The sequence below is a fragment of the Bubalus bubalis genome, chromosome 2 (assembly GCF_019923935.1).
Source record: "Bubalus bubalis isolate 160015118507 breed Murrah chromosome 2, NDDB_SH_1, whole genome shotgun sequence".
Taxonomy (NCBI): domain Eukaryota; kingdom Metazoa; phylum Chordata; class Mammalia; order Artiodactyla; family Bovidae; genus Bubalus; species Bubalus bubalis.
In genome coordinates, this window is record NC_059158.1 from 187046487 (window position 1) to 187073760 (window position 27274).

The window sequence follows — 27274 nt, forward strand, 5'->3', positions numbered from 1 at the left end:
GGGGCCTGTTCCCCAGCTCTCGCCTGGGCCGTTCCTCCCACAAGGGACCCCCTTCTCCTCCGGCTCCTGCCCCCTGGCTCCCAGCCGCCTCCCTTGGAAGCCTCCTGTGATCAGGCCCATCCAATCCCACCTGCGTCAGGCAGGCAGCCATAGGAACGCAGGCTCATGTTCAAAGAAAGGCCTGTTTTCCTTCATTTTTGACAAACCATTTCAGACTTGGCGTCTCCTCCTAAAACACATGGTTTGCCGGCGCCTAGGTTGGGTCCTCCTGCCCCGGGACCCCACCAGCACCCTAAGAGGTGCCAGAGATGCTTGACTTCTCTGTTAGCAAGAGGCCAAGGCTGCTTTCTGTGGCCCTGCCTTTGGGACCGGCCAAGAGGAGACCGGGGCCCAGGGGACCCCTGCTCAGGCCCTGGCTTCCTGAGGACTGGGGCTCCCTCTTCATCTGAGTAAAGTCTGTCTGAGGAGACTGGGGCTCAGGGGACCCCTGCTCAGGCCCTGGCTTCCCGAGGACTGGGGCACCCTCTTCATCTGAGTAAAATCTGTCTGAAGACTCCCAGGTGTGGGTGCTACTCTGGCCTGCACCCCTCTCCCCTAGGGGATCCCCAAACTGGGAAAGGGGCGGGAGGCAGTCTGGAACATGGAGTTGGACGCCGCCCATAATCCAGCCCAGGCCTGAGGACCCTGCCTGGTCCCTGCCCTCCCTGTGGGCAGGACTCGCTAACACCTCAGCCCACCTGCCTGCCCTGGTCTTTTCCGAAAAGGAACCTGCCAGGGACCCAGTCACCTCCGGTCGGGCAGGCCTGTCTCAGAGAAGCGGCTCCCATTAAATCCCAAATCTCAGCGTGGATAGTCTGCCTTTCAGTGGCTCCTATAGAACAGAGGAGCCTAGCAGGCTACAGCCCGCCCACGGGGTCACACAGAGTCAGACACGACCTGGGGACCCAAGAGCAGCACAGAACCGATGGGACGGGCAAGGCTGTCGCAGGGGAGGAGGAGCCAGGCAGTCCGCCCTCTTGACTTCCGTGGCTCCTTCCGTGAAGTCAGCAGCATGAACTGCGTTCCAGGAGGAAACACCAGAAGCTACCAACGCATGGCTGGCACTTTGAAAGGCTTTGGAAAAGAAGCCCTCTGGCAGCTCTGTCTTAGCCCGCTTGGTCACCTCCCCAGGGCAGAGGGCTATGGGGTCTAGGACTGATCTGAGAAGCAGAGTTGAATTGATCCACGTATGTGCTAAGTCGCTTCAGTCGTGTCCAACTCTGTGCAACCCCATGGACCGTAGCCCACCAGGCTCCTCTGTCCCTGGGATTCTCCAGGCAAGAACACTGGAGTGGGTTGCCATGCCCTTCTCCAGGGGATCTTCCTGACCAGGGACGGAACCCGCGCTCTTGTGTCTCCGGCACCGGCAGGCGGGCTCTTCACCACTGTCGTGTGTCACCTCTCGCCCATCAGTTAGGCTGCCCGAGCGCGGCGATGAGCAGGATTCTGAAGCCGGATCTGAGTTGTGAGCATCCTTATCAGTTGCCAGGTCTGCCGCAGGCACTGACCACGCCCATTCTCAGTGCAGGCTGCGCCGTGGCCAACCAGCAACACGGATGAGATACCCGGGCCACTGCTCCCTCTCTCACCACACATTCCTGGGAGTCACTGAGGCTTAGCTACGCGTCTCAGCCTTGGCCCTCACCACCCAGCTCTCGGGGGCCTGCGGCTGGGGTGACAGATACCCCCTCCCTTCACCTTGGGCTGGAAGGACACTCGGTGCTTGGTGGGCTCTGCCTCTGGCTTGGCCTCCTCTCCCGAGTCCTCGCTGTAGCTCTCGAACTCGCTGGAGCTCCAGCCTAGGTCCTCCGGCTCCTGGGGCGCCCTGTCCTGACGCGCATCCTCGTAGGGCTGGTTCCTCTCCGCCTCTGCTGGCCAAGAGACGAGGCTGGTGAGCAGAGGTCCTGAGGCCAAGCCCAGCAGACCCAGATGCTGAACTCAGGGGGGCAGGCGGCTGCAGGGGGCCAGTCAGGGTGGACCTCCAGCTCTGCTTCCTGGTCCATAAGCGGGGGGCAAGGAGAACACGACATCCACCCCACAGAGTGAGAAGGGCGTGAAAAATGCAGAAAAGCACAAGAAATGAGCCTGGCACACAACAGGCTCAACAACATCCTCCTGGCAGGGGAGACAGATTGGGATTCCGGAACATGTACACACGACTATATGTAAAACAGGGAACCAACACGGACCTCCTGCACAGCAGAGACGTGTGTGCTCTGGCCCTGAGTTGTGTCCGACTCTTTGAGACCCCAGGGACTATGTAGCCCACCAGGCTCCTCCGTCCATGGGATTTCCCAGGCAAGAAAACTGGAGTGGGTAGCCTTTTCCTTCTCCAGGGGATCTTCCCAACCCAGGGATCAAACCTGCGTCTCCTGTAGTGCAGACAGATTCTTTACCGCTGAGTCACCTGGGAAGCCCTATTGCACAGAGAACTCTGCTCAACACTTTTTAATAAGCTAAATGGGAAAAGAAAGTGGAAAAGAACCGATACACGTGCATGTGTAACTGAATCACTGCTGTACACCTGAGACTAACACATTGTTCATCAACTCTGCTCCAATAGAAAACCAAAGTTAAAAAATAAATTGGCATCACCTTTCCAGGATCTGAGTGCTCATCCTGGCCTCTTTGGCATTTTTTAGTGGAAAAGAGAAGACCTAGGACCCAGTCCTGACTCAGGCCGTCAACTCTGGCCCCAGCACCCTTGTGGGGGCACGCAGGCAGTGAAGATGGTCTGGACCATTGAATGACTGGGGTCCCTCGCCCCAGATCTGAGTTCCCCGTGAGGCTCCAGGACGGCCCAGCAGGGGGCGCGCCTGGCCCAGCGTCCGGGAGTGTCCCCTCTTCCACGGACTCACGGGAAACTGGGGGACAGAGACCTGGGAGTCCTTTGGCCTGGAGGGACAGGCGACATCAGGGCTGGGCCCTCTGTGGCCCCTGTAAACTCGGGTTTGAGATGCTGCTTCCAAAACGGGAAATCCACTTTCCTGGGCCCAGAACCCAGGGTCCCAGCCTAGCCTCCACTTCACTGATGGGGTTCACGTCCTGGGCTGTTACCTGGAGAATAACTAAACCACAGGCCTCGCAAAGGTGAGACCAGAGTCCCAGAACCGCACGAAGGTGAAAATGCTTGCTATCAACTCAGAAGAAAGGGCACTGGGATGGGTTTTAAATTAAAATTTAAAAAAATCTGCTCAGAAACCACACATACTGAAGAGCTGAGAACTTTGGTTTTCAGAGCTGTCTCTGCAACATGGGGATAATAATAAGCTGAAAGGTGAAGGAAATAAAAAACAGAGATGAAAAGCCCTTAGCCAAGAGCCTGGTACGCAGCAGGCACCCAGCAAAGAGCAGCTGGTCCTGACTCATGGGGGCTCTGGGTGGGCCTGAGTGTCTCCGCACTGACCCCAAGCCTCCACCTCCCCACACAGGGCAGCTGGGGGTGAGGCCTCTGGAGAGACCGTCAGCCAAAGAGCAGAACAGATACACCAGGCTTAGCTGGAGACTCTGGTCCCAGGATCAGGAGGGAGCACAGAGTTATTTTTTCAGCAAAAGATAATAGTGACCAATGTCTCCAGAGAGTCGAGCGGCTGGAGACCAGGCCGTGGCCTTTCCTGGGGTGACTGCTCCGTTACGGCAGCAGAGGCTCCAAGACCCAAGAGCCAAAGGGCAGAGGTCAGTTCCTGGGGCGCCCCGGAGCAGGAACCACGAGGCACCCACTTCCCCTTGCTTCTAGCCCCGGCCACCTACAGCTACATGCCAGGTCCTCCCAGCGGTCCTTGGGGCCGGGAACTACCACCTCCTTCTATCAGACAAACAAGACCAATGGAGCCCCAAGTCAGGCAGTGAGCGGGAAGGGGGCTCCATCCACCCGCCGCGCTGCCTTCCACAGAGGCCATGCTCACGATCCCCAGGCTCGTTGAGAAACACTGTGTCCAGTGGAGACAGAGTCACCAAATCCCTGAGTCTTCAGGGGCCTCACAGAGGTCTGCTTCCCCACCTCCAGCCCGGCCAGCGCCTCGGGCTTCACTAGCGCTCAAGATCACGGCCTGTTTCAAAGCACTTACCGCCACCCGCTCAGGGCTCCACATCAACCCCCTCGTGGTGTCCTCACGACAACCCCAGGAGGCAGCTAGCGCTGCCCGATTTTACAGACGCGTCGAATGGGCCCCGAGAGGTTAGGCAGAAGTTCTGCGCTGCCACCCTCCCCGAAGTCCTACAAGGTCAGGGGGACATTCTGACTTCATGTGAAGAAGCCGATGCCCAAAGCACAGAACCCTGTGCCCGAATCAATGGCAGCGCCCAGGTAAGAACCCAGGGCTGCGTGTCCCCTGGCCTGTGTGGTCTGCACCGCAGTGGACACCCTCCCTGTGCAGGGCACACTGAGCCCCCAGGCCACGCAGGGCAGTGCTGGGCCTTGGCAGGTATGACGCTCACAGCAAGAGCGCTTCTTGTGGGGTGCACCTGCTGAGGGCCAGCCACAGCCTCAAGAGAGAGCGGGTGTCCCAGGGCAGGGACCCCGGTCCTCAGTTTGCAGGCTTGGACCTGTCCTGCCCATCTCAGAGTAAACTGCAGGACATGCCATATCCCCACACAGGGGTGCCCAGCGAAGACTGTGACCAAGTAATGACTGGCTTGATTGGATTCAGGAGGGAGAACAGCCCAAAGGGGCCAAATAATGGCCTCAGGCCACTCAGCTCTCCTGGCTCGGGGACCTTCCTATATCCACCCTTTCCCACTCTTCCAGATCCGAGAGAGCCATAAACAGGAAAGGGTTCTGGACTCCTCCAGGGATCAGCTTGCTCAGTGGATGCACGGATCACAGGCCCAGCCTCCCAGTTGCTGCAATGGGCGTCAGGAGTGTGCCTCCGGGGACCCTGGGCCTTGCCTTGTCTCCTGTTGGACCATACGCTGCCCCAGCATAGTTATGGCTGCCCCTGTCAGGCTGCTGCTGCTGCTAAGTCACTTGAGTTGTGTCCGACTTTCTGCGACCCCTCAGATGACCATTATATCTACTACTGCAGGCAGGAATCCCTCAGAAGAAATGGAGTAGCCATCATGGTCAACAAAAGAGTCTGAAATGCAGTACTTGGATGCAATCTCAAAAATGACAGAAGGATCTCGGTTCGTTTCCAAGGCAAACCATTCAATATCACAGTAATCCAAGTCTATGCCCCAACCAGTAATGCTGAAGAAGATGAAGTTGAACAGTTCTATGAAGACCTACAAGACCTTTTAGAACTAACCCCCAAAAAAGATGTCCTTTTCGTTATAGGGGACTGGAATGCAAAAGTAGGAAGTCAAGAAACACCTGGAGTAACAGGCAAATTTGGCCTTGGAATACGGAATGAAGCAGGGCAAAGACTAATAGAGTTTTGCCAAGAAAATGCACTGGTCATAACAAACACCCTCTTCCAACAACACAAGAGAAGACTCTATACATGGACATCACCAGATGGTCAACACCGAAATCAGATTGATTATATTCTTTGCAGCCAAAGATGGAGAAGCTCTATACAGTCAGCAAAAACAAGACCAGGAGCTGACTGTGGCTCAGACCATGAACTCCTTATTGCCAAATTCAGACTGAAATTGAAGAAAGTAGGGAAAACCACTAGACCATTCAGGTATGACCTAAATCAAATCCCTTATGATTATACAGTGGAAGTGAGAAATAGATTTAAGGGACTAGATCTGATAGACAGCGTGCCTGATGAACTATGGACGGAGGTTTGTGACATTGTACAGGAGACAGGGATCAAGACCATCCCCATGGAAAAGAAATGCAAAAAAGCAAAATGGCTGTCTTGGGAGGCCTTACACATAGCTGTGAAAAGAAGACAGGTGAAAAGCAAAAGAGAAAAGGTAAGATATAAACATCTGAATACAGAGTTCCAAAGAATAGCAAGAAGAGATAAGAAAGCCTTCTTCAGCGATCAATGCAAAGAAATAGAGGAAAACAACAGAATGGGAAAGACTAGAGATCTCTTCAAAAAAATCAGAGATACCAAACAAACATTTCATGCAAAGACGGGCTCGATAAAGGACAGAAATGGTATGGACCTAACAGAAGCAGAAGATATTAAGAAGAGATGGCAAGAATACACAGAAAAACTGTACAAAAAAGATCTTCACGACCCAGATAATCACAATGGTGTGATCACTGACCTAGAGCCAGACATCCTGGAATGTGAAGTCAAGTGGGCCTTAGAAAGCATCACTACGAACAAAGCTAGTGGAGGTGATGGAATTCCAGTTGAGCTATTCCAGGTCCTGAAAGATGATGCTGTGAAAGTGCTGCACTCAATATGCCAGCAAATTTGGAAAACTCAGCAGTGGCCACAGGACTGGAAAAGGTCAGTTTTCATTCCAATCCCAAAGAAAGGCAATGCCAAAGAATGCTCAAACTACCACACAATTGCACTCATCTCACATGCTAGTAAAGTAATGCTCAAAATTCTCCAAGCCAGGCTTCAGCAATACGTGAACCGTGAACTTCCTGATGTTCAAGCTGGTTTTAGAAAAGGCAGAGGAACCAGAGATCAAATTGCCAGCATCCGCTGGATCATGGAAAAAGCAAGAGAGTTCCAGAAAAACATCTATTTCTGCTTTATTGACTATGCCAAACCATAGTCAATATTTATTGACTGTGTGGATCACAATAAACTGTGGAAAATTCTGAAAGACATGGGAATACCAGACCACCTGATCTGTCTCTTGAGAAATTTGTATGCAGGTCAGGAAGCAACAGTTAGAACTGGACATGGAACAACAGACTGGTTCCAAATAGAAAAGGGAGTACGTCAAGGCTGTATATTGTCACCCTGCTTATTTAACTTATATGCAGAGTACATCATGAGAAACACTGGACTGGAAGAAACACAAGCTGGAATCAAGATTGCTGGGAGAAATATCAATAACCTCACATATGCAGAGGACACCACCCTTATGGCAGAAAGTAAAGAGGAACTAAAAGGCCTCTTGATGAAGGTGAAAATGGAGAGTGAAAAAGCTGGCTTAAAGCTCAACATTCAGAAAACAAAGATCATGGCGTCCGGTCCCATCACTTCATGGGAAATAGATGGGGAAACAGTGGAAACAGTGTCAGACTTTCTTTTTCTGGGCTCCAAAATCACTGCAGATGGTGACTGCAGCCATGAAATTAAAAGACGCTTACTCCTTGGAAGGAAAGTTATGACCAACCTAGATAGCATATTCAAAAGCAGAGACATTACTTTGCCAGCAAAGGTCCATCTAGTCAAGGCTATGGTTTTTCCTGTGGTCATGTATGGATGTGAGAGTTGGACTGTGAAGAAGGCTGAGCGCTGAAGAATTGATGCTTTTGAACTGTAGTGTTGGAGAAGACTCTTGAGAATCCCTTGGACTGCAAGGAGATCCAACCAGTCCATTCTAAAGGAGATCAGCCCTGGGATTTCTTTGGAAGGAATGATGCTAAAGCTGAAACTCCAGTACTTTGGCCACCTCATGCGAAGAGCTGACTCATTGGAAAAGACTCTGATGCTGGGAGGGCTTGGGGGCAAGAGGAGAAGGGGACAACAGAGGATGAGATGGCTAGATGGCATCACTGACTCGATGGACATGAGTCTGAGTGAACTCCGGGAGTTGGTGATGGACAGGGAGGCCTGGCGTGCTGCAATTCATGGGGTTGCAAAGAGTCGGACACGACTGAGCGACTGATCTGATCTGATAGACGGCAGTCCACCAGGATGCCCCATCCCTGGGATTCTCCAGGCAAGAACACTGGAGTGGGTTGCCCTTTTCTTCTCCAATGCATGAAAGTGAAAAGTGAAAGTGACATCGCTCAGTCGTGTCTGACTCTTAGCAACCCCATGGACTGCAGCCTTCCAGGCTCCTCCATCCATGGGATTTTCCAGGGAGTGGGTGCTCCTCAAATGCAGGGGCTTGAGATGGGCAGCCCCTGAAGACAGGCAGAATCGTGTTGTAGAAAAAGCAGGACAAACAGATGTCTATTGGAAATCTGGCTGTGTGATCTGGGGCTGGTGGCTTAACCCTCTCTGATGTGACTGTCAACTGGAGCCATAGGCCCTACCCAACCAATCTCTCAGGTTGATTGAACACAGGGAGCAACTGTGCTTCATCTGTCATAAAATGCCATCCAAATCCTTTGGAGTGAAGGGACAGAGCACTGGACTTGGAGTCAGAGTGACCCAGGTTCAAATCCCAGCCCTGTCTCTGTAGCTTCCTCCACTGGAGAATAAGGAAGTAATACCCTAAGTCAATGGCATTCTAAGGCAATGCCAAAGAATGCTCAATCGACCGCACAATTGCACTCATCTGACACGCTAGTAAAGTAATGCTCAAAATTCTCCAAGACAGGCTTCAGCAATACCTGAACCATGAACTTCCTGATGTTCAAGCTGGTTTTAGAAAAGGCAGAGGAACCAGAGATCAAATTGCCAACATCCGCTGGATCATGGAAAAAGCAAAAGAGTTCCAGAAAAACATCTATTTCTGCTTTATTGACTATGCCAGAGCCTTTGACTGTGTGGATCACAATAAACTGTGGAAAATTCTGAAAGACATGGGAATACCAGACCACCTGACCTGCCTCTTGAGAAATCTGTATGCAGGTCAGGAAGCAACAGTTGGAACTGGACATGGAACAACAGACTGGTTCCAAATAGGAAAAGGAGTCTGTCAAGGCTGTATATTGTCACCCTGCTTATTTAACTTCTATGCAGAGGACATCATGAGAAACGCTGGGCTGGAAGAAACACAAGCTGGAATCAAGATTGCCGGGAGAAATATCAGTCACCTCAGATATGCAGAAAGTGAAGAGGAACTAAAAAGCCTCTTGATGAAAGTGAAAGTGGAGAGTGAAAAAGTTGGCTTAAAACTCAACATTCAGAAAACGAAGATCATGGCATCTGGTCCCATCATTTCATGGGAAATAGATGGGGAAACAGTGGAAACAGTGTCAGACTTTATTTTTCTGGGCTCCAAAATCACTGCAGATAGTGATTGCAGCCATGAAATTAAAAGATGCTTACTCCTTGGAAGGAAAGTTATGACCAACCTAGATAGCATATTCAAAAGCAGAGACATTACTTTGCCAACAAAGGTCCGTCTAGTCAAGGCTATGGTTTTTCTTGTGGTCATGTATGGGTGTGAGAGTTGGACTGTGAAGAAGGCTGAGCACCGAAGAATTGATGCTTTTGAACTGTGGTGTTGGAGAAGACTCTTGCGAGTCCCTTTGATTGCAAGGAGATCCAACCAGTCCATTCTGAAGGAGATCAGCCCTGGGATTTCTTTGGAAGGAATGATGCTAAAGCTGAAACTCCAGTACTTTGGCCACCTCATGCGAAGAGCTGACTCATTGGAAAAGACTCTGATGCTGGGAGGGATTGAGGGCAGGAGGAGAAGGGGACGCCAGAGGATGAGATGGCTGGACGGCATCACTGAGTCGATGGACGTGAGTCTGAGTGAACTCCGGGAGTTGGTGATGGACAGGGAGGCCTGGCGTGCTGCAATTCACGGGGTTGCAAAGAGTCGGACACGACTGAGCAACTGGACTGAACTGACCCCAAGTCAAGGGGCTGCCAGGCGGTGCAGTGCTAGAGAACCCACCTGCCAGGGAAGGGTATGCAAGAGACGTGGGTTCAAGCCCTGAGTCAGGAAGATCTCCTGGAGTAAGAAATAGCAACTCCCTCCAGTATTCTTGGCTGGAAAACTTCACAGACAGAGGAGCCTGGTGGTTTACAATCCATAAGGTCTCAAAGAGTGACTGAGCACGCACGCACGCACGCGCACACACACACACACACACACACGGCGTAAGTCAAAGTTTCAAACCAAATTACATGAGACAAACCATGAAGAGCCTCTGGCATGTTCAAGCAAAGACGCTCTTACGGTGAATGGATGTTAAACACCCCTCCTCCCTGGATCGTCCTCCTTCTAGCCAGGTGAGCATGTGGGCCTGTGCCAGCAGGACTGGTCCTCCTCTGCCCTGTGCACTCTCTGTGGCCACAATCTCCCCACCTTCCCAGCCCACCAGGGGCCTGTCTCCAGAGCAGGGCCCAGGCTTTCCCAGGCCTTCCCTGCTGCATTCAGCTTTAACAATCTGTCATTTCCAACAGCCCTGGAATGTCTGAACTATTAACCCATATTCAGGAGGAATGGAGGCATGGAGAAGTGAATGACTTGCCTGGGGATCCACAGAACCCAGTGGCTCAGTGGTAAAGAATCTGCCTGCAATGCTGGAAATGTGGCAGGAGCCACGGGTTCGATCCCTGGGTCTGGAAAATCTCCTGGAAAAGGAAGGGCAACCCACTCCAGTACTCTTGCCTAGAAAATCTGGACAAAAGAGCCTGACGGGCTACAGTCCATAAGGGTTGCAAAAGACTCGGACACGACTTAGAAAAGAATCGGACACAGTCGAGGATCCACAGCCCAGCAACCCCCTGCCAGAGAAGCCCAAACCCCACCCCCTGAAGCCCCAATATTCCCCTGGAAGCTCTATACCGCTCCCATGGAGCCCCAACCCCGCCCCGATGGAGCCCTAACCCCGCCCCATGGAGCCCTAACCCCGCCCCATGGAGCCCTAACCCCGCCCCATGGAGCCCTAACCCCGCCCCATGGAGCCCTAACCCCGCCCCATGGAGCCCTAGCCCCGCCCCATAGAGCCCTAACCCCGCCCCATGCAGCCCTAGCCCCGCCCCAGGCGGCCAGCCCGCAGCCGGCTCCCACTTTCCCGGTTTGACTGCAGCAGTTTTTAAAAACAGGGAGGAGGGGCCATGCGCCGGGTAGGGCCAGGCAGGAAGTGCAAGAGGAGACCCTCGCCAGGCCCCGCCTCCCCACTCCGTCCCCCACCCTGTCCAGAGAGAAGAGGTTTACCGGGCTGCTGGGCGTCCAGGTTCTCGCAGGGGACGTCGTCGTAAATCACATCTTCTTCCAGGGCGGGGAAAGTAAACCGCTCGACTGCGAGACAAGGACAGGGAGGGAGCACGAATGAGGTTGTGGCGCCGGGCGGGAGGCGGCCGCCAGACTGACATCAGGGCTGCACCAGCTGGCAGCTCGCTCCGCCCGCCCGCGTCCCCGCGGCCCGGACAGGCCAGCAGCCCGCAGCCCAGCCCCTGGGGAGCCCCCGCCGGCCACTGCTCTCAGAAGACTGGGACAGCTGCCTCTTCCCGCCCCCAGTCCTCCAAGGAGCCCTCCCAGAGGCTGCGGAAGCCCCGCCTGCTTCAGCAGGCCTGCGCACCTGGCTGATGGCACCTGCAGAAAACCTGAAGCGGACCCAGCCCCGGGCAGGGCCCCGGAAGCCTCTTCAGCCGCCCAGGCCCCCAGGACTGCCCCAAAGGAGTCACCTGGTACCCAGCGGTGGGGGAGGGCAAGGCACAGGATGGCAGGGAGCAGGGGATGATGGGATTTGGAGAGTGGGGTTAAGGACAGTCCCCCAAAACTCAGCCAGTGGGGTCCTGACTGGTTAAAAAAAAAAAATAAGCAAATGAGCATGCTATTCCCCTAACACTTTGCTGGGTAGACTATGAGCAGGGCAGAGCACACACCCTGCCCATGTTAGTAGCTCCCAAAACAGAATATTGACAGAGGTCTTGCCCCCTAAAATTGTGTGCCCAGTCTCTGCCCTCTTTAGGGACGTGCAGCCCTGCAGAGAGAGGCTTTGGAAAACCAGCCCCCACCCCTGAGGGGAGCCTGTCCTCACCCCACAGGCCTTCCAGGAACAGAGGGCCAGATGGACTCTGAAGTTCCTCCCTCCTGTGTTGCCTCCTGTGGTCTCAGGGTCCCCAAAGCCCTGCAGGCCCCTCACTGCCCCCTCCCCATCAACACAGATTCTGCCTCCCAAGCGGCCCTCAGACCTGCCCACCTCTCTCCAGGTCCCTAGCTCCAGACGTCACCTGCCTCCCCTGGACAGCCTCCAGCCCACTACCTTCTCCCAGAGTATCAGTGATGTGACTGAAAAGCAGACGTGGCCGCATGGCTGTCTCCCTGGCACCTTCAGGAAAGCAGGGCCTCCAAGGCCTCCCCCACGCACCCTGGGAGGCCCTGGGGAGATGGCAGCCTCACCGGGCCCTGCTCACCCCTAGACCCTCCCCTCCACCACACCAAGGCTCACTGCTCCCCCGGTGCCAGGCGTCCCCTCGCCCTCGACCTGAACACTCTGGCCCTGATGCCTGCTTCTCTGCACTCTGCCTCGGTCCTCGAGGGCTCTCTCAGCTCCCACCCTCCTCCTGGCACCTGCCCTCTGCACCGTAAGAGCCCACCCATGTGTCTGGTACTGCTGTCAGAGGGACCCCCTCGTCTTGGGCACTGGGGAACACCCACCGCCCAGATCGACCTGTAGGAGCTTGGGGGGGAGGGGGACAGATGAACAGCTGGATGTGTGATCTACTCCAGGACCATGGCTCCAGGGTGGCAAAAGGGGCGAGTCTCACGGGTGGGCAGTGGCCCGTCTGCCTCAGAGCCGCCACCAAGCCCACGTAGCGAGGACAGCCCCTCAGGGAGCATGAGCCCGCATCAGCTCCCTTGGCCTAGAGAAGGGGGGCTCTCCTGGCACCAGCCTCCTGGGGCTGAGACCTGGGGGGCAGGGTGGGGAGGGGGACTTACTGCGACGGGAACTCTTCCGCCTCCAGCTAGAGCGCTGGACCTCGGAGAAAGCTGCGTCCACGGCGTCCCCATTGCTCACGGCGGCCGGCCTCCTGCAGACCGAGAAATGGGGCCGTGAGCCAGGAGGGCGAGACAGCTGGCTCCTCGAAGCCTCGGGCAGCTCCTCACCAGGTGACAGGGCCACTCATCCCCAAGGCCGGGAGTCAGAAGGGCTGGGGGGGCCACGGCTGGGTCAGCCACGGACAAGCCCCTTCCCCCCTTGGCGTCCTCACCTTTAGAAGGCATTGCAAAGCCGACCTGCTGCTTTACAAGAGCATAAAGGTCAAATGTATTCACTGTGATGACTGACAAGGATCAGATGCGCTCCTGGCCAGGGCACCCTGACTCTCCTCGTCCAGGGCAGACCCGGGGGAATCTCCGTGTCCCCAGTCTCCACATACAAAACGGAGGCTATGACTGGGGGTGGGGAGTGCTGCATCTGAATGACAAGGACCTGCAAAGTTTCAAAAGACTGCACACAGAAAGCAGGGCTTTATCCCCACACACACTTGAGGATGGGCTGGACCAGAGATGTGCTTCCTAGGGGCAGAGACACCAAGGGAACGCAGTGGGGAAAGAGCAGTGACACCACACAGGTCTCGTGTCCCCGGATATGACACGACAGGGTGCTCAGCCCTGTGGGGCTCCGACCCCAGCCCATAACCCCAGGCGAATCGTGAGAAAAACACCAAACAAACCCAGACTGGGGGACATTTCTATAAAACACCTGCCCATTACACCTCAACTCTCTCAAGATCATGAAACAAACAAAAAAAAAACCCAGAAGGTGTTGCAGAGCAGAGCAGGGTAAATGACTGAACACCACATGAGCCCTGAGTGGGTCGCGGGACAGAAGAGCACAGGCAGAGAAACGGTGAGATTCAGGTAAAGTCAGAAGTTCGGGGAGTGGTGAGGCGGCGATGCTGATTTCTTGGTTTTGACGCGTATCCCGAGCTCGTGTCGGACGTCAGCCCTGGGGGTGCAGGGCGGGAAGGCATGTGCAGCCCTGCCTGCTTCACAGCATCTCCGCAAATCTGAAACTACCCCAAGGTGGGAAGGGTTTGCTTGGGGTTTTTTTAAAAGCCCAAGCTCAGGGGACTTCCCTGGTGGTTCAGTGGATTAAGCATCCACTTTCCAGTACAGGGGACACAAGTTCGATCCCTGGTTGGGGAACTACGATCCCTCATGCCGGGAGCAACTAGGCCCACGGGCCACCACCACTGAGCCCGCTCACCCCAACTAGAGAGAGGCCTGTGCCGCAAAAAGACAGCCTGTGGGCCACAGTTAGGACCTGACACAGCCAAAAGTAAATAAAATAAATATTTTATAATAATAAAATAAAGCCCATGCTTGACTACTCTCCCACCCGTTTTTTCAGAAAGAGAGAGCACTCAGCGTAGACATAGAGTCAGAGACACAAGTTCAAGTCCTTGTCCTGGAGGAATCGTAACACCCAGCACCAAGGCATCTCCACTAGAGGACACAGAAGGCCCTGGATAATTTCTTAAGGTGACATCGAGAACGGATGTGGGTATTTGCGGGTGAAGTCAGATGGCTTTAGAATGGACCTGGAAATATTTTATGACATACTAAAAGCCACGATTGGGTTGAAAATATGAGCTCCTGTTTTGCACATTATCAAAACACAGTGAACTTATTTTTTCATCTCATCTCATGTTATTTAAATAGCTACATGTGATTAGTGGCCCCCGAACAAGACAGCGTAGGTCTAAGCCACTGGCCCAACTAGAGGTGCTGGTCTGGACTCGGGCTTCTGTTGAAGCAGCTGCCAGGGTACCGGTCCTGCCTTCCTGGGTGGGAAAGCGGGGTCTAACAGTCACCTTCATGCCTACCCTGACTGTCTCCATGGCCGAAGGAAGCAGAGAGACCAGGAGCCCCTAAGGAAGCAAGAGGCTGGTGCCCGTGGGTGGACAGGCCTTCCCAGGCTTGGCTACAGACCACCACCCCCCCTGCCCTGCACGTTGGAGTATCTCCTCTGCACCCAGGGCTCTGCAGAATGCTTGAGGACAAGCGCGTGTCCTGCTATGACCACCTTACAGAGAGGTGAGGTTCAGAATAGGCAGAAAACTGACCAGGAAGCACCAGAGCCGCCAGTTACCTGCAAAGTCTTGTCCTGGACCCCAGCTCTGCTGCCCCCACACCAGGCGGGGGGAGGGAAGAGACCCCCCAGGCGAGGGAAGCAGTGGGCATGGCAGGAGATGAGGCTGGGGCCTCCGCCTGCCCTGGCCCTTCTGGCTGCCTGCCACAGCCATGCCCCACCCACCCTGTGCCCACCCAGGGCCAGCCCCTCCCTGCTGCTGCCTGGCAGGAAAATCTAATTCTCCCTGGGGGCAAACCCTCCTCCTGGGGCCTCCCCAAAGGTTTTAGATAATGAAAGAGCCACAAAAAAGCAATAAGAGGCCAATTATTTCGCCCTTATCTGAGCTTCCTGCACGTCTAATGCCTCTCGGCCTGCAGGTGCAGAAAGGCCAGCCACTCGATGACACCGTCTTACAAGGTGAGGCCACTGTCACCTGCAGGCCAAGGAGAGGAGCCAAGTCCACAGAGAGGAACCGAGGAGGAGGGGCTGGGCGGAAAAGAGGAGGCGGGACGGGTAAGAGCTGTCTCCCAGGCCCCCGATGGCGGCGTTCAGACTTAGGAGGCCACCGCGAGCTCAAGGCGCCTCTGAGCCCACCTCCTCTCTCTCCGGGGACAAGCCCGGGACGAGGGGAGTGAGTGTCCTGTGACAGCAGGGACCTGCTTTGTCCTGGTCGCCCCGTTCCGTCAGCCCCTTCGCTCGGGGGACACTCAGTGATGACGGATGCCCCCGCCCCCCCAGCCTATTTTATGCATTTATTTATTATTTTTAAATTAAAATCTATCTGGCTGCACCAGGTCTTAATTGGGGCACAGGGCATTCAAGATCTTTAGTTGTGTCATGGGGCTCTAGTTCCCTGACCAGGGATGGAACCCAGCCCCACTCCGAGAATGGCAGTGCCCCCATACCCACTGTTGGTGGGCCCAGTTGCTCAGCAGATTCCCGGGGTCCCTTTCCAGAGGCTACACAGAGTGAGTTGTCAGGGAGAAGACCCCCGAGATCAGTACAATCTGAGGATCCTGGCTGGCTGGGCACACACAGGCACCTAGCCCCCCGCCCCCCTCCCACACACACACAGGCACCTAGCCACACACACACACACACAGTGTTCCTGATGCCTTTTTCCCTCCAGGCCAGAATACTGGAGTGTGTAGCCTTTCCCTTCTCCAGCAGATCTTTCCAACCCAGGGATCGAACCCAGGTCTCCCGCATGGCGGGCAGATTCTTTACCAGCTGAGTCACAAGGGAAACCCAAGAATACTGGAGTGGGTAGCCTTTCCCTTCTCCAGGGGATCTTCCCGACCCAGGAATCGAACTGCAGTCTCCTGCATTGCAGGCGGATTCTTTACCAACTGAGCTATCAGGGAAGCCCTTTTCAGGACAAGGTATGAAAAATATGAAAGAGGAAAGAATTCCACCTTTGGGGATTGAAAGGACCAGAATAACATGAGCCTTATAAGGCCTCGAGCAAACCCAGTCTGCAGCAGACGGCAGGGAGGGCTGGGGCGACGGGGCTTGCCGGACGCGGCCTGACTCCTGGCATCACCCCCTGGAGAAACGCCCCTCCAGCAGCACCACTCCCACTGTCCCGAAATCCAAGAGACGCAGAAGAAAGGCAAACCCCGCTGGCCGGGTGACGCCTGCTGCCAGGTGTCAGCCCTGGCCATTTTCTAGCTCGTGTAGCACATTAAAGCCAGGAGGCCCCTGGAAATCACCTGGACAGAAGGCTCCCAGAGCTCTCACTGTGGTCCCCTGGGAAGCTCCTCTGAGATGCAACTCGGGCCCCGCCTCCGAGATTCTGTCCTATTGGTCCAGATGGGCCCAGGGATCGTATATTTAAAGCTCCCTGCTGCTCCAATGTGCTGACAGGGTTGAGAACTGGGGATTGAGACTTAAGGGGGAAGACACACACGTTCCGGAGCCAGCAGCCCTGGATAAGACCGCAGCTATGCTCGTGGCTGCAGACCAGGACAGTGGCTTAACGCCCCAGAGCTGCTGCGCGACAGGGTGAACAGCTGCTCTGCTTCCTGCCGTGGGGGTTGAGTGATAACACATGTCCGGCGCCTGTGCCTCAGTCTCCATATCTGTGAAATGGGGCGGCAGTACCTCCCTTTTAGGGTCCCAAGAAGGAGTAGATGAAGAAGGCCTGTAAAACTGTCGGCAGAGGGTCTGCCCCGGAACCACTTCCCTTCCCCCGCTCCCCTCCACTCCCCCAGTCACAGGGTCCCTGCGCACGTTCATCTCTTCATGCAGCCCGGCCACACCTCACATACGGAAGGGTCCTGGGCCCACCTGTCCCGTGCCACCCCCGACATGGTCACACATCCACCTACGGAATGAGCAGAGAGGGGCAGAACCCCCAGGGAAGTCGGAGGAGGGGCCCCCGACGTGGTGTCTATAAGACAGCCCTCACTGGGAGTGAGTACCAAGACCCCCGGGGAACCTTCTCAACACTCGACCCTGGTCCCACTGCGCAGACCCAGCCTTCTGCCCTGGGGTGCACGCACCCCCTCCCTGACGTCCGCTCTGAGGTCACACCCCAGAGAGACACAGCTCCCCTAGCAAGCCAAGAGCCTTGTGGGGCGCTGACTACAGCTTCCCGTGGGAAAACGCTCACCCTCTGTAATTAGATCAAAAGGTGAGCCGGGAACCAGCACATGTAATAAAACCATGGGTCCATAAAATGTGTGTGTGCGCACTTTATATACACAGCAAAGAAGCCGAGCAGGAACACACAGTGGTAGAATTAAAAGTCACTCTTACTATGTCATCTTCTGTACTTCCCAACTTTTCTATAATAAATATGCACGACTATTACCAAAAAAAGAAATCAAGAGAAAGAAAGGGAGAAGGCAAACACCCCAGGGAACACTGAGTAACGGGTTGGCCGGTGCAGGGCCCCTCGGTGGCCTGGAGCCGCCCCGGACACACCCGCACCCTTCGGAGACGCTGAGTGAGGCGAGCAGCTCGCTGACAGCGTCTGGTCCTCACGTCTCATCCAGCCTCCGCTTCACAGGGACCACACGGAAGGTTAGGCAGATCAGACAATGACTGGGTCCCGGATGTGGAGGGCCAGCGGAATCGAAGCCAGATCCCTGTGGGAGCACAGAGCTCGATGCTGGAAGGGTCTGGAAGCCGATGGGGTGCCACCCGGGCTCTGCCTCCTCCCGGCTCTGTGACCTCAGGCTGACGACGTGTGTTCTCTGCGCCTATAAAACGGGGATGACAGAGCCCCCGCCAGAGTGTCTTTAGGATTAATGGAGGCGGGCGAGTCTCTTAGAACAGGGCCTGGTGAGTAATACGTGCAGAAGACGTGCAGGCCATTATTACGCGGCTCCAGAGCTGATAAACGCACCCAGGCACCGCCCATCAGCCCCCCGGGGGCAGCACTACCCGCCTCGGTCACCACAGTGCCTGGCACGCGGCAGGCACTCAGTACAGAGAGGCAGGCTGGAGGGGTGGAGGACGGGGCTGAAGAGCTGACTTGGGTGGGCAGGGGGCTCCGGAGGAAGAGCAGACAGAGCCCCTGCCTGCCCCCCACCCCCCGGCTGTGAACCCAGCGCCACCACCGGCCGCTCGAGCTCCTGGGAGCCGTGAGGGCTCTCTCGGGCTGCACAAGGGGACCCACCATCAGCCCCTCCTCCCAGGGCTGCTGCGTTGGTGTCCTGCTGCGTCTGTGACAAGCACAGACTCAGCGGCTTCACACGACACCGATGCATTATCTCGCAGCCACAGAGGTCAGGCGCCCACAGAGCGTTTCACTGGGGCAGAAGCAAGGTGTTGGCGGGGCTGGCTCCTTGGGGGCTTTTAGGGGGAATCTGCTCCCTGTCTCCTTCCGGCCTCTGGAGCAGCCCTGCCTCGTGGCCCCTCCTCGTCTTCAAAGCCAAAGCGCAGCATCTTTCGGTCCCTCTCTGACCCTGCCCCGCCCCCCGCATGGGAATCCTCACGATCCCACTGGGCCCACCCAGGTGATGCCGGCCCGTGGGCAACACAGTCCATCTTGTCTGGATAAGCCAGGAAAGGGCAGGACAGGGCCCCCAGGAGCCACTAAGAGTCCCTGCAGCCAGGCTGGGAGCCAACAGGAAATGCCAAGGCCGCAGAGGGCTGTGGGGATGACAGCGAAACCGGGCAAGAAAAGCAAACAAATCCAGAGGGCTCAGGGGTGAGAGGCAGCCTGCGTCCAGGAAAACAGGGAGCCAGAAACCCGTGCTGGGCGCTCACGGAGGCCCTGAGTTCACGGGGTTCAAAGTGCACCAGAAAGGCCGATGCCGCAGGCTCCACTGACGGATGGCTCTGCAGTCAGACGGGCTGCAGCCCCGCTACTGACCAGCTCAGCGACATCTCGGGCAAGCGACTTCAATGCTCTAAGCCTCAGTTCTGATCTGCAAAATGGGCACAATGGGTGGCCCCGCTGCCTGGGGCTGCGTCACCGGGAGAGGAGAGGGCGCACAGGAGACGCGCAGCTCGGAGCGCTCGGGAGGCAGCTGGCACCACGGCACCAGCCGGGTCAGCGCTTCCGCTGGCGGCCTCCCTTCCCGCTGGCCCGTCCTCGCCCCGCTGGCCGCGAGTCAGAGCCTGGTTCAGAGATTCTGCGTCCGCACAGTTTGGTGTCCTTTTCACAGACACTGAGAATCGCCCTGCAGACCCTACTTGCCCCCTGCCCATCGGAACCCTCGTTCATTCAACAGGGACGCCTTCGGCACTGGCCCTGGACTGGCTCCGCGCTAAGCCGTGAGGACCGAGCAGCAAACAAAATACGCCCCCACCACCGCGAAGACCGCCTGTCCCCACAGAGCCACCCTGCAGGAGGAGAGAGACCCCACCCTCGACCATCACAAGACCCCGTGTGGGCCCGAGGGGAGGGGGCTGCCTGACTGCTTCTGTCTCAAGGGAACGGCACAGAAGCACACGGGCAGAGTCGAGGCCACTCTGCCTGGCTCCCCAGATGGGGTCTATGCGTCATTCCAGTGACAGCTTAAAACTACTCTCCCAAGAGCTCAGAGAGGTCAAGTCAGCTCTCACAGGAAGCAGAGTTCTTAACCCCAGTAAACACACGCAGAAGGGGGTTGTCCATGGGGAGCCGGCCACATCCCCCAGCAAGAACCAAGGTCTGGGGTCCGGAGCCAGGACCCGGGGTTGCCAGTGCACCCTTGCGGGTAGCGTGATGGTCAAACAGCTGGCCTCTGCTCAGAGAAGCCCTGGTGAATGAACAGGCACAATCTGTCTGCAACCCCAGGTCTGTCTGACTCCTGGGGGGCAGAGCCCAACTTCCCTGAGCCTCAATCTCCCCACCTGTGAATGGGTAACAAACTGGCCACTTCCTAGAGAGGGGGACGCAAACGGGACTGTGCGTTTAGCTTGGTGCCTGGTACGCAGTAAACACCGCCACCAACGTCACTACCAGCAGCAGCAGCTGACGGCATGGCGGCCGCGGAGAGAGGAGGCGCCGCGGAGAGAGGAGGCAGCCGAGGAGGCGGCCGTGGCCCGCGCGGAGAGAGGAGGCGACGGCCGCGGAGAGAGAGGAGGCGGCCACGGAGAGAGGAGGCGGCCACGGCCCGCCGGGCGCTGTGAAGGATGGACGCGGTCCCAGCCGTGCTCACCCCTGGACTGAGGCGGGGGACGACCCTGAATTCGCCCCAGGGGCCTTGGCACAGCACACTGGCATCAATGCCCTCAACTCTGCTTCCCCATCAGCCTGGCCGCCTCCAGCAGGCAACGCCCCCCCTCCCGGTGAAGGGACGGGGAAGTCCTCAGGCCTCAAGGCCAGAGATGGACCCAGCGGCCCTGCCCAGGTCACCGGACCCCCCAGCGGCCTCGGGCCTCCTCATCACACAGGCCCAGCCGGCCCAGCTGTGATCCTCTGAAGCACGGTCAGGGAGATGGCTCAGACCCAGGGCTCCTGACTCCTCGGGGGCAGACCCCAGTGAGTTCCCCTAACGTCACATTCAGACCAGGACCCAGAAGAACAGCAGCAAATACATCCGGAGCAGCCAACACACGCCAGGAGAATACAGCACCGAGTAAACGCTGATTTGTGTACACCTCACAGAATCATCCCCGGGTCACTGATTTATCATCCCCGTTTTATTGATTAAGAAAGAACTTTCAGAAAACAACTTTCCCAGTGACACCCAGCTGGCGAGTAACAAGTGAGATTTGAAGCCAGCTCCGTGCAGCTCAGAACCAAGCTCCCGGTCCTCGAACCCCGGATTCCAGGCCTCACTTCACACTCCGAGCTCCCGCCTGGGATGCGGACGGTGAGGCGCGGCCCTGCCTCCCTCCCTCCCCGGCGTGGGGCGGGAGGTCACCTCGAGGCAGCAGACTGGCCGGATGGGGGCAGCGACTCTAATGGGCTGAGGAGTCAGGCAGCCAGGCAAAGCCCGAGGCCATTTCCAAGCCTCGGGGCAGGGACTGTGAAGGAAGCGCAGTGAAAAGAGGTGAAATGTCGTCCACTTGGGAGTTTTGTTTTTTTCAAAGCAATGTTTGCTTAGTGACTAGATTGGGGTAAATTTTTTTTAAAAAAGAAAGAAAATCAAGATTTTTTTTCCCCTTTCTCTCGGATAACAAAGAGAAGGAGAGCGATCTGGACTGGCTCTTCTCCCAGAGGAGACCAGAGTGGAAATCCACCGTCCGGAGAAGGAGCTGGAACTTAAGTAAACAGAGACCATGAAGGGAGGGAGCGAAGCTGGGAGCAGCACAGAGACTCTGGAGGAGGAGTCTCCCGGGGTGCCTGGGGGCAGGCCCGCCCCTCACTCTCCGCGTCTGCAAAGTGAAGGGGCTGGACTGGAAGTCTCAGGACTCCCAGTGACGTCCACATTCTGTGGGGCCATGAATGTTCACCCCAGTGAGGGATCTCAAAGTGATGCTTCTTCACACGCATGCTAAGTCCCTCTAGTCATCTCTGACTCTTTGTTACCCTAAGGACTGTAGCCTGCCAGGCCCCTGTCCATGGGATTCTCCCGCAGGAACACTGGAGTGGGTTGCCACGCCCTCCTCCGGGCGGGGGGGCGGGGGGGTGGGGGGGTGGGGGGTGTCTTCCCGACCCGGGGTGGAGCCTGTGTCTCGTGGGCCTCGTGCGCTGGCAGGCGGGGTCTGTAACCACGGCAGCTGCTGGCGCTGCGGGCCCAGCCAGGAGTCAGCGGCCGGTGCACAGGGTCTCTGCCCCCCGGCCCACGGCACTGGGGACATCCAGGCTGGTCAGGAGCGGGGCAGGAGCAGACGGTGTGGCTATGGAGTGCTTCCCCCACCAGCCTCTCGTTCTTCAGGGTGCCATTTCCACCGTCCAGAGGCAGAAACTGGGGCTCAGAGAGCTTCCCAGGCAGCGCAGAGCCACCCGGCTGGCAAAGGGCTCAGGGAGGATTGGAAGCTCCGGGAGCTGGTGTTCACGGGGGCTGAGCTGACTCCAGGAGCAGGTGGAGGGCGGGCGGTGGGTAAAGCGGAGGCTGGGCTCCTCCCCAGAACCCGGTGACCTGCTGGGCATCTCGACAGAGCGCAGCACCAGCTCTGGGGCCGCCACGACCAGACCTCTGGGCAGGGCCAGTGCCAGCCAGACACCCACTCTGGCCGCCGTCACCAGACCTCCAGGACACACTGAAGAGGTGGGCAGGGCCAGGCTAGGCTGCCGTGTCCTGACCCAGAGACCGGGGAATGAGGGTGGCCCGAGAAAAGCCAAGAGCCAGACCCCTGGGAGGGGAGCCCTGGCTGGCTGCACACTGCTTCTCGCGCGCTCTCTCTCTCTCTCACACACACACACACACACACACACGTGCCCCTCAGCGGCTTCCTTGTGTACACAGACCCCTCCCCTCTCTCCACTGGTGAATTCACACTCCCTTGCTCAGCCACGACCCCCCAGCCCCTCCCCATCAGCGCCCCGTCTCCTGTGTCCCACCTGGACGTGTCTGTATCCCTGCCCAGATGGAGTTTCCAGGTGGCTTCACGCCTGGCTCACCCAGGAGGGACACAACCCCTGGGAGGTCACCCAGGACGGGACTGCCAGGCCAGAGCTGGAGCACTGATTCATTTCAGGTCTCCAGTCAGGGAGGAGAGCCTGGCCCCTATTTCTGGCCATAATCAGTCACACAGGGGCAGGCCCAGCAGAAACCCTCCCGGGGCCTCCCACTCCAACAGGCAGATGAGCACAAACAAGCTATCCTAGGCTTGAATTTGAATCCAGAACTGCTTTGGCTCCAGGGGCTCCGGGCCACAACCCACATCTCCAGGTTGGCAACACCTACCTGAGAGTCAGCTCCCCAGGTTCAGCTCACTCCAAGAAAACAAAAGGAGGCTCAGATCGTCCCCACCTCCCAACCCAAGCAACCAGGATTTAAACTCAAGGTCCCAGATGCCGGAGCCATCAACCACTGAGGCTTTCCTTAGAAGTGAGACTGAAAGGCACTCAGTCATGTCCCACCCTTTGTGACCCCATGGACTGTAGACCCCATGAATTGTAGCCCGTTAGGCTCTTCTGTCCATGGGATTCTCCAGGCAAGAATACCGGAGTGAGTTGCCATTCCCTTCTCCAGGGGGTCTTCCTGACCCGGGGATTGAACACAGATTCTTTACCATCTGAGCTGCCAGGGGAAAGGACTCTCTAAAGCCCCAGGTCCCCAGAGCCTGGCAGTGAGCAGCCGTGACCAGAGCTCTTAGAGAGCTTGGGCTGTATGGCCCCCAACCCCCAAATGCACCATCCAACTTGCCAAGACCACAGACGAAACAGGTAAAACTGCCTCGATTGGGCGCCTGCAGTGTCTCCGGCTGTCTGACCCAACAGTTCATTCTTCTATGGAGGCAGCAATGGTCCACTTTACAGATGAGAAAAGCAAGGCCTGGAAGACTGAGGCGCACACCAGGACCGTGGCCAGTGCTGGGCCCAGAGGATGATGTCATACCCGGGCTTCCAGCCGTCAGGCTGCCCTGCCTCAGGCGGGCTCCCAGGTGAGAAGGGCGGGTCCCCAACACCAGTCACAGGAAAAGGAGCAGAATAAACAGCGACGGCAAAGACCAGGACAGCGGGCGACACCAGAGAGCTGTTACTTCCCAGCTACAACCCAGTGGAAGGGACACTTCACTGTTTCCACCTTGCATACGAACAGTCTGACTTTTGGGGCTTCTCTGGTGGGTCAGATGGTAAAGAATCTGCCTGCAGTGCAGGGGACCCAAGTTCAATCCTCGGGTAGGGAAAAATCCCCTGGAGAAGGGAATGGCAACCCACTCCAGAATTCTTGCCTCGAGAATCCCCAAGGACAGAGGAGCCTGGCGGGCTACGGTCCGAGGGGGTCCCAAAGAATTGGACACAATTGAGCGACTGACACACACAGCCTGACTTTGGAGTGTTCCTGTGACTCCTTCCAGCAGCACAGCTGGCAAGGGACAAAGCCAGGGTGTGGAGCAAGACCTGCTTTCTATTTCACAGGCTTGTGGGGAAAATATAGGAAAAAGTAACACGTTTCAGGACTGAACTCTCCCCTCCGGCCCAGTAGGTCCTTAGCCAAGGACTGCCCTGCAGCTCCACCCCTTCTCACACCTCCCGCCCAGTCTCTCCCCGTTTTCCAGCCGCCAAAGCAAAGGAAGGAGGCTCACTTACTGTGTCTGGGGCCTTGCGGGCTCTGGCTTGGGCTCTAGGTCTGCGGGAGGTGAACAGGAGCGTCCATCAGGCCAGCGGCCCAAGGGACTCAGCACACACCGCCCCATCCCCGGCCTCCCCCAGCCCCACACTGTCATTAAGCTCCCCTGCCTGTCCTGCCGGACCCCACCCCGTGGCCACGGCCCACATTCTACCAGAACTGGTCCCCCTGCCAGCTCTTGCCTGCCCCCACCCTCAGCTCCCCAAGGAGCTCCTTGCCCCCAAGCCTGCAGGAAGTTCCTGCTGGTCTAGTCCCCAGTCCCTCCTGAGGACAGAGGCTGATGTTTCACACGGGTCTTATCGGGGCCTTCCCGCCCACAGGGCTCTGGGAGAGGCTGCTCTGGCTGGGTGACTCCCTGGAAGGAGCTGTGGGGTGGGGGAGCTTGGGAGAAACAAGCCCTGGGCAGTAACTGTCCCCGAAGCATAACCAATGGCCAGTCGCTTCCATTTACGACGTGCAAGAGCGCACCAGATGCTGCAGGCATGCTAGGAATCTCCAGGGCCCAAGGGAGGCGATGGGATGCAGCTTCCGCCCAATAGTCTCTCTTTGGTCCCCGCGTCCTGGGGACAGCACGAGGCATCACGGGGAGCCGGAAGCCTCCAGGCGGCCCTGAGCCCCCTGGAGTCCTGCAGACCCTGAGCCGTGAAGACATCGGGCTCCCAGAGCACCTTACCGACGATGGGGGCAGAGTCCAGGTGGATCAGGGGTGTGTCTGCCTCGGTCTCCGCTGCGGCGCCTGGGACTCCCGGGCTGGCATTGGTGTCCTCGTCATCATCACTGTCGTCAAACTCAAAAGCCTCGCCAGGGTCGTCTTCCGCCTCGGGGGAGGGGCCTGGGCCTCCGGGAAGCAGCCGATCTCCTGGAAGGAAGGAGGAGTTAGCCGCGTTTGGTCCAGAGAGACGGCTGCAAGTGGGGAGCAGCTGGGGTCCAAGGGAGGGCAGGTCCCAGGGACGAGATGAAACCCACGTGAGGGCCAGAGGCTCTCCTGTCCCCTGAGGGGCCTGGGGTTGGGTTGGGACCCTAAACAGAAGGGCAGTCGGCGGAGGGCAGGGACAAGCTTCCGAGGTGAGTGCATCTGGGCTCCAATACAAGGGAGCCTTTGACTTTCTTGTTTTCTATTTCCCTATTTTGTAAGCAAGCGGGGGTTTATAAATGCATCTGCCTGGGGCGGGGGGCGGGCACACACCTTTGGGTGTATTTCCACGTGTGCGTTTCCATCTGTGCATTTTGCATACGTGCAAATGAGCACAGCCAGGCTTGATGGGCACCCCGAGCTGTCTGTTGCATGCACGGGGCAGGGAGCAGCTGTCCGGAAGTGTCTGGAGCCTGAAGACAGCCAGTTTGGGGTACCAGGGCACAGATGAGCTGCGGCAGGGCTGGGGGCCGCGGTCCCAGCCTGGAGGGCTTCCCGGCCTCGGAGCCTGCTTCTCCCTCCTGGGAGAACCCCTTCGGGGCCAGGTCTGCCTGGTCGTCCCTCAGAGCTCAACTCAGGCAGGGACGGCCCCCTGACCACATCCCTTCTCTGTCTTTGCCTCCTGTTTACTTCATCTGCTCCTGTAACATGTGTAATGCTTTGTTCTGCCCCCTTGAAGGGGACAGGTCCCGGCCTGGGGTATGTAGATGAACGTCACCAGCCAGGTCGGTGAACAAAGGGTGTGACAGCCACCAGGGCAGCAGATGCGGGGCACCCTGATGATGCGCCCTGGGGGGCTCGGGGGAGAGAACAGGACTTGGCTGTAGAGAGCTGAAGCGCACACAGAAGAAACGATGTCAACAAGCCCAGCCTCTTGGATCTCTCACACACTCAAAAGCGCCAACTTCATCAACCTGGTTTTCTTGACAGTGACATTTGAGGGTCTCACTCTCTGGTCTTTGTTGCAGACACTCCCATGCATCCTGGCTCCTCGGTGTCCTCTGCAGACCCTCAGAGCTACCTGAGAGCATCCTGCAGGGCTTCAGTCCTCAGTAAGTCCTCCAAGTAAAACAGAATTCTCAGTTTTTAGGTTGGGCATTTTTTCTTAGTCAACAAGTCGAATTCGGGGCTTCCCAGGTGGCTCAGACAGTAAAGAATCTGCCTGCAGTGTGGGAGACCCGGGTTTGATCCCTGGGTCGGGAAGATCCCTGGAAGAAGGAAATGGCAACCCACTCCAGTATTCCTGCCTGGAGAACTCCACGGACAGAGAAGCCTGGCGGGCTACAGTCCATAGGGTCACAAAGAGTCGGACACGACTGAGCAACTAACAGATATAACTCAGAAACTTTCATTAAATGTGTGAAGAAATGGAATCTCCGCCCTAAAGGGCATCACAAGCCCTCGCCTTCCCACCCATTTCATCTGGCTGAGGTCTCCCAGTCTTCTTCCTTGGAAGACTTCTTTCCTGGAATCTGAAGCTAAACAGAACCTCAAGTGTTCATTTAGCCCATCTCCCTGGCTCTTGCAAACCTCGGACACGACTTAGGAACTGAACAGGCTACCTCGTCCAAATGCACTCTAAAACCCAAGGACAGAGCGGCTGGGTTCAAGTCTAAAGCTGATCACCCCTCCCTGGGCTGCCCTGAGCAGACCGCTCACAACTCCTGTCACGCAGTTCAGGGCATGAGGTCTGGGCCCGCCGGGTCCTGTCTGAGTGCCTTTCACCTCTCTGAACCTTAGTCTCTTCCCCTGGAGAGCAGAGGATGAAAGGGCACCTACCTTATAAAGCTGCCGTGAATGGGACCCGAGATGTAGGTCCGGGTTTCTCAGCCTCGTGTCCAGGCTGCGAGGCCTCTGTGTTGGGGCCACTACATGAGGTGTACCAGCCTTTCTGGCCTCTGGCCTCCAGCTGTGACAACCGAAAGTGTCTGCAGACATTGCCAGCCAAAGGCC

General features: G+C 56.9%; 1 protein-coding gene and 1 long non-coding RNA gene across 13 annotated transcripts in view; one reads left to right on the forward strand and one right to left on the reverse strand.

The window, feature by feature from the left end:
- ARHGEF10L (Rho guanine nucleotide exchange factor 10 like) overlaps window positions 1-27274 on the reverse strand; it is a 170607-nt gene that overhangs the window by 81285 nt on the left and 62048 nt on the right. For 4 of the 12 annotated variants that reach the window (XM_044938210.2, XM_044938204.2, XM_044938207.2 and 1 more), the window contains exons 3-7: window positions 25082-25267; window positions 24369-24408; window positions 12646-12737; window positions 10918-11001; window positions 1738-1910 (exon numbers count right to left, since the gene is read on the reverse strand). In XM_044938210.2, the coding sequence (XP_044794145.2) occupies window positions 1738-1910; window positions 10918-11001; window positions 12646-12737; window positions 24369-24408; window positions 25082-25267 (575 nt within the window). Of the gene's footprint in view, window positions 1-1737; window positions 1911-10917; window positions 11002-12645; window positions 12738-24368; window positions 24409-25081; window positions 25268-25374; window positions 25534-25594; window positions 26298-27274 lie in introns of those variants that run through there. The other 8 variants (XM_044938214.2, XM_044938215.2, XM_044938208.2 and 5 more) reach the window with 7 other exon arrangements.
- LOC123332254 lies at window positions 12678-14339 on the forward strand. Its single transcript, XR_006549070.2, has 2 exons — window positions 12678-12816; window positions 14063-14339. It is a non-coding gene; the product is annotated as an uncharacterized LOC123332254 (long non-coding RNA).